This window comes from Rhopilema esculentum, chromosome 14 (genome assembly GCF_057945365.1).
Source record: "Rhopilema esculentum isolate cy_ngs chromosome 14, ASM5794536v1, whole genome shotgun sequence".
Classification (NCBI taxonomy): Eukaryota; Metazoa; Cnidaria; class Scyphozoa; order Rhizostomeae; family Rhizostomatidae; genus Rhopilema; species Rhopilema esculentum.
In genome coordinates, this window is record NC_142828.1 from 11200198 (window position 1) to 11209725 (window position 9528).

At 38.0% G+C, this 9528-nt stretch overlaps 1 protein-coding gene across 1 annotated transcript in view; it reads left to right on the plus strand.

Annotated features, from left to right (window-relative positions):
- The window catches only part of LOC135696489 (LIM domain-binding protein 1), a 28236-nt gene extending 19343 nt beyond the window's left edge, over positions 1-8893 (plus strand). The window contains exons 9-11 of the mRNA XM_065215887.2: positions 6118-6162; positions 6588-6822; positions 7263-8893. Of these exons, the coding sequence (XP_065071959.1) occupies positions 6118-6162; positions 6588-6822; positions 7263-7398 (416 nt within the window). The 3' untranslated portion in view covers positions 7399-8893. The remainder of the gene's footprint in view (positions 1-6117; positions 6163-6587; positions 6823-7262) is intronic.
- The last annotated feature ends 635 nt before the right edge of the window (positions 8894-9528 follow it).

Sequence of the window (9528 nt, forward strand, 5' to 3'; positions counted from 1 at the left end):
AAAGAGTGGTGAATTGGTGTAATAAATAGAAAACAGTCAGGCGTTGCCCATTACAATTAGTGGGTGTAGTAACTCGAATTTTGTTAACTTAACATTTAATGATTGGTATTGATATATTGATATTTTTAATAATATGTTGTTTGGTTGGTACCATTTCCCGTCAATATTTAGGTTGTTCGGATTATCTGCAGTTCCTCTCTCAATTATGAAGATAAGCATCTTTCTTCCGAAGCCTTTCATCCATTTGCTCGTCGGACTCTTTTGGTGCGCCTTTGTGCAGCCTCTATGCAGCCATCTTGCTTACAAATTCTAGCTCTTTGGTACAACTATTCATTACTAGTTATTGTTTGTGATTAATGCCAGCGGAAACATTTGGTGCTGTCACATGGGTGCCTTGCGTGTAAAGTGCCCATTATTCAAGTCCTATTCAGATGCATTTAGAATGGTGTACACAGAATTACACGCCCCATTTGCCTGGTCCAGCACAAGAGACTTTCAGTTACAATATTGAAACTTTGCAAAGATGCAGTTACAATTGTAGAAATATGTGGATCTTGCCTCTGTGACTATCAAAAACTCCTCTGATTGATCATCAATCTTAACTGACCGACATTTAATGCTGTCAAAGCCAAGAAGCTAGTTATTCTGTCTACAAATCGTTTGAAATGCTTTGTGAAATACATTCCAAATCTCTGTTATATCAACGATTCATAGACTTATAGCGCTTTAGTTACCGTAAATGCAGTGGCGTACCCAGGGCTGTAGCAGTGGGGGGGGGGGGGGTCTGGGGCGCAGCTCCCATAAAATTTTTGGACCACGCCCTTCAAACACTCGCAAATGCGGGGAAACGCCCTTTTGCAAATTTTTCCCCCAATGAGTTTTACATCGTTTTTGGACAAATCTCGAGGACCATATTTTAGAAAAGTGGGGGGGTCCGGACCCCTCCATTCTCCCCTTGGGTACGCCACTGCGTAAATGAGAACAGCAGCCTACGACATGGATCAAGAGTAGAGCTTCTTGATCCTTCTACAGTGCATTAACACTCATCATTTCATGCTCTGTCTTGTCATTCTCTTCCTAAGAGCTACCTTTTTCTTTTTGTTCGTACAGTGGAACTTATCTGAATCGTGTACAACGGGTATTTCAAATGCAAACAATCTTTGCTTCTGTGAAAGCTAAGCTTTCACGTTGAAAAATTCAGATCGACTTTATTATAGTAGCAAACACCGAGCCATATCTTCAAAGCTGCAGTTTTTATCGTCTCCTATACACCTTCCTGTTTTTTGTCCTTATTTCAATCTTCCTAGGGCATCAACCATCCTTTCAAGTCTTTTTATTCTCCAACCCCCTTTATAATTAGTTCATTTCCTTTTTCAAGCATGCAGGCATTGGCCTAGTTTTTAAGAAAAACGATGGCGTGGGAGCCGTTATTGTGGTACCCTACTACGTTGCCCTTTACTTGATTTTTATGCCAGAATTTTCTTTCTCTATTTTACTTACTAGCAGTTTTAGAACCACTGAAAAGTAAAATGGTGATAGCGTTGGTCAATGTTTGGCGCCTGTGGCCTATTTGACCCTTACAAGGCATTCCAGTTATCATGATACACTACACTGATACATTACACTCCATCAATATTCCAGGGGCTGCTCCGCAACGGTATCGCTATTCTTGGGATTGGGAAGTATCAGTAGTTATGAGGTTAATCAAAAAGTAAAAGAGGGTGGCACTTTGTTCTGTAGAGCTTGTTGGCTTGTTTATGGGTCAAAGAGATTTGAAGCAACCAAGTATTCATGCTTGTAAAACTGCGAAAGTGCTCAGCTAAACACACTGTGACATGATCTTGTGTTATATCCCACGATTCCATATATTTCACGCTGATCGCGGTCGATATAAATTTTTTTGGTGGAGAAACTCTTGCAAATCAATCTTATTGTTGAAACTTTGCCTTCCTTTAAAGATTGGAAATGAAATAAAAAATTTGAATCAAAAGAGCCCAATGAAAATAGTTGGTAGTTATGAATCCAGACAATTTTCTCTAAGATTTTCAAATGGTTTTGAGAGATTTTCCACCGTCACCTTCTCCAGGTAGCCAACATCTCATCTAGGTTGGCCAATATTCAACAAATGCAAATACCTGGTTTCAAGTCTACCCCTTAGGCAAGGTGAAGTTAGCGAGTTTTCTTTGCTGTTATCGCTGCCCAGACATGATAGCACAATCTTTGCGAGTTGGTAAATCAACTGATTATTTTGATAAACAGAAAAGAAAAATAACCTATTAAGTGAGTCTGTATTGCTTGATAAGAGGTTTATTGCTTGATAAGAGGTTGAATTCAATGTTTTTGCCGCTTTGTTGTTCTCGTTTATAATGCAATAATCGGTGACGGCCCTTCAAACGGTCATAAAATAACAACATATTTACAAAAGAAGCCGTCACAAACTAAGCAACCTCGGTTGTTATCAACTTGAAAAAGAGACAGATCTTCTAAAGTATAATGTAAAAGCAAACAGATTCTGACTACTTTTAAAAAATAGCTAATACAGGTTGATAAGATCTTGAAAAATTAGACTTGTGTTCACTGATTCCAATTCGAAGCTGGCGATTACAGTTTGATGGAGATCCCGGTACGATGCGGCGCAAGCAAATCTCCGTAACTACTTTGAGATGAGATACCTTGGTGGATCAGCAATAATCCTGGTGGGGAGTCGTACCCATGATTATCATCAGCTTTTTAATACATTTATGATGTCCGAAAGCGGTCTAGTTATTACTGTTTTTAGAATTTTCTTATGATTATTAGTAATGCTTTTTTCTGGGTTAATTTTCTTTACCCGTGCATATCATCTTTTTGTTTTTGTGTTAAGTTAAAGTTGTACTATCTGTCCAGCAATCGTTGATCTCAGCTATCTGCCCTGAATTTGAATTTTTTTCTGGAATCAATCAGTATTTTTTATTTATTTTTGATCATATACCGGTAAATTCATTTCCGTGAAAATGATAGAAGACGTTGTTTATGATTTCGTTAGACGTTGTGTGGAGAAATGGATTATCTGACGACGGTGCAAGCAATTGGACTTCAGAAATCACTCTATCAGTTCCCTCTAGAATTTCTCTTAGTATTTTTGCAAGAAGGTTAACTTTATTTAGTCAAGAGAAGTCAGACGTAATTATCTATGTTGATCTACTGTATACTTGAGTCCTCTTTTCTTCAATTTTTCATGAACTTATAAGAAGTTTTTAGGAATGGATACTTGGTCTTGCATACATCAGGGTGAACGAACCATTGCCTCAGTTACCACCTTAGCAGCCATGGAACAAAAGCGTCCTTCTTGAGCTGGTGCCCCACTGTAGAGGAGTGATTGCTTCTGAGGAAAATGTTCTTCTTCGTAATGACAGTTTACAATGACTTTTGTTTTTAGCCAAAGTTTAACTCGACCTTTTAGTCCTCGTCATTCTTCATACGAAAGTTTCCTTAAAGCATTGGCACAGCCGAAACTCTTCAGTTTGCAGGCAAAGATTTGTCAAATTTTGCCATTAAAAGCAGTTGTGATGATATTCACATCAAAACATTATTTGCTATGCTACTGCTTGCCTCAAAGTAAGGCTGGTACAAAATTCTACTCTGAAGAATGTCAGACGAAAAGCTTCAGTATGTTCTAAAATTTTTGCTTTTTCAAAACTTCCTTTTTTCGCAATATTACACTATTGCAGGGTAAAAACTGTTCACGACTGCCTTAAATTGCAATGCCTTTGCCATTCAATAGGTGACTAATCGTTCAGGATAAGGCTCTGATAATCAAGATAATTATCAATGAAAAGTTACTATCTCGATAACCTAGAAGCAGAGGCAGTTTTCACCAGGACGCATGAAAAGCAATGTCTTTAAGGAATCTACGGGGCTGCCGGATCCATGCAATCAGCAATATTTAAAGAAGGAATTACTTACAAAGCAAGAATTGTCTCTCCATTCAAAACCTCAACGAGCTCAGATTAGTGTTGCTGAATAGAAAGCACAACGGCAACAAGAATGCCCAGTGATGACAGCATTGAATCTAATATATACCTTTACTTGCTTTTTTCAATTTTGTATCTAGTAGTTGATTTGAGCTAATTGGTTTATTTTTCCAAAAAAAGATATTGCTAAATATCAGGTACGACTTTCACGTTGATCCAAAACAACATGACGATCATTAGGTTGACTTAGGTTGACACTTGTGGGATAACAGTTAATTAAAAGCTAATTATATTTTTGACCACTACAGTAATATTGATGAAGACAGCAAATCGTTTCTGAAACTGTTGCTTTTAGAATGGTATGACAACTATCCCAGCATTAAATGCCACAATTAGATTTTAATGTTTATCAAAGAATTAGAAAAAAATCTATGTTTTCTGTAGTTCACTGTCGGAAGCAACCCTTTTTGTTATTGATAGCGATTTTTTTCTTTTTGTTGGAATTTTCTTCAAGATGAATTTTGATCATCATGTATATACTTTTTGATACTGCTCGCTTAAGTATAATACATATTGCCAGATGATTTAGTCCTTGATGAGCATAGACCTTCGCTCATTGAAGTACTTTCATGTGTTCCATGCACGTTCTCGGATGTTTCTTCTAGCGTTTCACTGACATTTCACTTATGTTTCTTTGGACGTTTCACTGACGTTTCGTCTGATGTTTCGTTTACGTTTCTTGCGACGTTTCATGTCTCGTGATTTTTCCTTTCAGTTGATCTACCTTTCTTTAACACTCGCTGCAACTTGTTTTTCAACTGGTTACATGTTTTGCACGGCCTGTTTATATTTTTGTTATTCTTATATTGACTTTCCGACTTTTGTTTATGAATAAAATGAATATGAACCGCTTTCAAACGAAAAGAATGAAAAGTGTCCTGGATTATTAGCTGAAAAGATTGAGCCATCCAGTGAAACGTGAGCTATCAGCCTCAGAAGTTGTTTTTCGTTCCGAAGTTTCTAATTTTTTAAAAGCATATCAAAGACACCGCTAGCAAGTGAAAAGGGAAACGAATACTTTTAATTGGCAACTCACACGTAAGATTCTAGCAACGCACTGCTGCCAGCTGTTTTAGTTTTCAAGTTGCCAGCTGTGAATGGGATCGAAAACATGCAACATAAGACTTTTGTTTTTGTCTACAAAAAGTGAAGATATTTGAGGCAGCGATGCTGGCTCTGTAACTTTGTGTGGATCTGTGAGTGAGTACAGGTTTCCAACCTTGCGAATCCATGATGAGAATCTCTCATTGAAAGGAATAGAAACGAGTTAAGTATACTCTGTTGTTCAACTACCTAAAGATCTCCTGAAGACCATTGGTTTGTCTTTGTTTTTGGAGAAAGTCGTTCATTAATACTTTATTTTCTTCGAGCAAAGTCATACGAAAATCGCATTAATGAATTTTGCTGTGACCTCATCCACACGAACACTTTTTGCTTACCAAGTTTCCTTGACAAATGTCCTTGTACATTTCGATTGCAACCAGTTTTTTGACCATTTTTTACGTTCATCATTCATCTTGACGTTGCAGAGTCTGCTATTTACCTTCCAGCAGAGGTTTAAGGGAAATGACTCCGTCAAGGAGCAAAAGACTTTTAGCTATTTGTTTCAAATGCAAATAAGTTATAAAAATCTGAACGGTAAGGAAATGGGTTTATCGATACGCAAGCCATCATTGCGGACAGACCAAATGATTAGCAGGCAACTTGGTTGGAAAACTAAAAGTCTTAAATATCGATTTCTTTCATCGATGCGAAAATCATAGGTACCAAAAAATTGCACGCAATTACTAGTCGAGGGAGGAAAATTATCTACTGTATTTGCCAATTTGTCTACGCGAAGAAATTTTTCATTTTACATTTTTTGTTGAGAAGCTTAATTTTCAAGAAGTTACATGCTCAATCATGCAGCCAATAGAATTAATTTCAAAATTGATACTATACTCATAGACCATTAATGTAGCCTTTACTTTCTAAGAATTCTCTAATCGTGGTACCCAAGCTTTTTGTTAAATGGCCACAAAGAATCCCAAACAAATTTGGTGTACTTTAATAACAATTGCTTCATGTTCAGTCTTGATTTTAAACCAATTCTTTTCGATTTTAGATTTTCCTGGTCCTTTAATGGAACGCACGTGGAAGAGTAGTGGTCGTAAGTTTTTTTACATTTTTCAATACTATCAATAATGCCGGGGTTACTATTTTGTTCAAATCAAGACTCGGAGTTATTTGCTATAAACATACTTCAGCGTAGAAGAAGATTGCATAGTGTTAAAGGAGTCGAACTGATTCTGACCGAAGGAAAGTAACATTGGTTAACTTTCTGAACCTCCCTATGGCAGCTTTTTCTGCAACCATCAGTAACCTCGGCCATTCTTATAGCTCCTGATTAAAGATGTTCTCATCCCATTTGATTTGGGTCGTCTTTGTGGCTTACCCAAGCTTCATAGTTCCACTGTAAATGCATGTAGTTGTATCCTTCACTCACTTGTATTAATGAAAGCTACGTAACTCTGAAACTTTTCTGGACTTCGCAAAGAAAACTTGGTTATTGCTGATAATCGCTTTTTTTAATAGCTGAAGGTGGTCAAAAACAAGCTCCGAAGCGCCGCAAGAGAAGGGCATCCACTGCTACCAACGAGAACAATAGTAAACTTGGCAATTCTGCATCAGCGGAAAGAGCGAGCAAAAGGAAGCCATCGCCTATTGCTGGTGCTAGAGGAGCAGGAACGACCACAGATGTGATGCTTGTTGGAGAACCGACTCTGATGGGCGAGGAGTTTGGCGCAGAAGATGAAAGAATCATAACCAGGTAATAATGCTTGATTAAATGAAATTTAATCACATTTAATATGTGACAGGGTACGTCTTTGGTGCTCCTATGGGCTTTTGTTTTTCAACACAGATAGCACGACTGTGGAGTTTGTAATCATTGTAGCAGTGCTCGAATAAGCATAACATTGTGTCTTTTATGCGACCAAAGCAACAAGCGTGCAAGTGTGCATTTGCCTCGGGTATATAAACTTTATGTTGGTACAGTTTTCTTTCTCCTACGTTACAAGACAACCTGAAGTTGGACTGTTTAAACGAAGCAAAGTTTGTTGCAACCCTATCCACCCAACCCATATCTAGGTATTTCCAGGCTTTTTATAAGCAATCAGCTCCGGCTGAAGGGCAACTTTCCTTAAATGAATTGAAAATGGAAAATGAACAAATGAACGTGCCTTTTCTTACCCGCTAACTTTTTTGTAGATTGGAGAATACACAATATGTGGCCTCGAATGGCGTCAAGGAGGAGGAAGCGGAATATCATGATGGAGCTGTGTCTTCTGCGGGCAACTGGCCAGAGGGCAGAAAAGGGCTCAAAGAGGAAAAGATTGCCGATTAGAATAGGAAATGGAAAACACTACGACACTGACTATTTAGCAAGAACCTATTAAATAGGGATATCACTAACTAGAAGATTTTGGTTTTAGCATTTTAACAGAAGATTTAACACTAACCAAATCAGAGAGCTTAAAAGTGTACGCTTAAAGATGTAGCAAGATTAACAGTTCCGAAGAAATCCAAGTATGATGCCAGGATTGTTTAGTTTACTTTGAACAATTGTGCATATCTACCCACATATAAGATCATATATCCATCTGTTTGACCAAATGTATTTACGGAGCCACTTTAACTCAACTGGTGACTAACTAGAGAAACTCATGCGAAATTTGCCTATGCATACTCTCTTGTGATTGGGCAACACAAATATCGGCAATTTTGCCTTGAAGACTCATTGCTAACAATGAGCCATTGCCCTACGCAAGCATCCCATAATGCATTTTCAGACAGTCTGAAACCAACTTTGGTTAATCCGTAGAAGCTTACTGCCATTGTTTGGATCGTCACCACGCTCGCAAAGGCCCGTTGTTAGCAATGAGTCTTTAAAGCAATTGCTATCGTATGTGTGAACTGTCTAACTTGCTTTCATCAGACAAATGAGGTTTAAGGTTTTTCTTGGGCTGATGTTCCCATGTACTTACTGATTTCCTTTATTCCGCTGACAAAAAGTGACCAAGAAAGTTCACCGGTGAGATACATGGCAAAATACCCCAGATATATCTGCTATTCAAAGTCCCCCACACTGCCACTATACAATATGGTATTTATTAAATGATCCTCCTGATCCTTCTACAAGACCGTTTCAAATGTGAAAGAGCGCCACTGCCGTCTAAGAATGGATTTAAAAACAGTTTACTGTCGCATTTGTGCCTCGTTTGTATTTTGTTCAATTTATCTGCCTTTGCTGCGTTGTAGCAGCTTATCGTAGATAAAGCGTTTAGATGTCATATCTTAGCATCAATAGTTAGATAATTATAGACCGTAAATTAAGAGAATAACGTAGCTACCCGAAACGAGCGTGCGTTTACTGTAAGGAATCAGTTTATTATTGTACATGTACAACATACTTTGTAAGTAGGACTGGGTTTTGTGTGAGATTCAAAGGCGCAGCTGATAAATATGCATCGTATATGCAGCCGAGACTCCAAGTAGTTAAGATGCGTTCGCCAGTTTGATCCTTTTGCATATTCCGTTTAAGCATTTTCATGCCAGTACCGAACGGTTTGGATGTCGCATCTTCCGTTATCTTTGTCTCGAGTCTTTTTATGACCTGTCTCTATCATCCCTAGTAGTGGGTATTTAAAAGATTTTGCAACTTTTATTCTTACTTCTCTTATCCTTTTTGAATTTGCCGTCGTTCTCTCTTGGCCTGCTCCTCTTCGTTGCCGTCAGTCTTTATGCCTTAAAAAAGATTTTGAAACGTAAAATGTAATGCTGTGATTAGAACTGCCATGTACTATATTCATTAACTAATGAGATACTTTGGACTAACTTAATATCGAGTATCTTTGCTTTTCTATTCTTGAACTCTACCATTCAATCATTTCATCATTTCTTATATTTTCAAACCATTACGGTCAGTCTGTTGTCTCACGCGTCGTGAGGTGTATTTGTTTTGTACCAATGAACGCTATGGAACACTTTTTTGTTGCATCTTGCCACCTATACAGGCGTGTTGGCCTCAGGTATAGAAGGCAATGACAACACTTTTTAGGCTTCCATTGATTCTTTCTTTCGAGCTATCTTTCTATTCTTTCTTTATGACGACGAATATAACTGCGAAGGCGCGAAATTATGCAGAAGGTCTGATTGATTGTCTGATTTACGCTTTCAGTCGATATTGCAACCTTTCTTTCTACATTATTCTTTCTCTAATTTTATGTACTTTCTGCGATACAGATCAGCACTGCGATACAAATACACGATGCATATTTCAACAAATTACACGACTGACTATGACAATATACCAAGGGGTAATTATCGGTATACGAGTGGAATACCTTGCGATGGCGACACTCACTAGAGTTTAAAGTGCACCTAGTTTTTCTTACCGGGAACTGCTGCTACTGGCAAGTATGGATGTACAAATGCTAAAACTAGTGTAAGGAAATCAAGCCAACCGTACGAGATT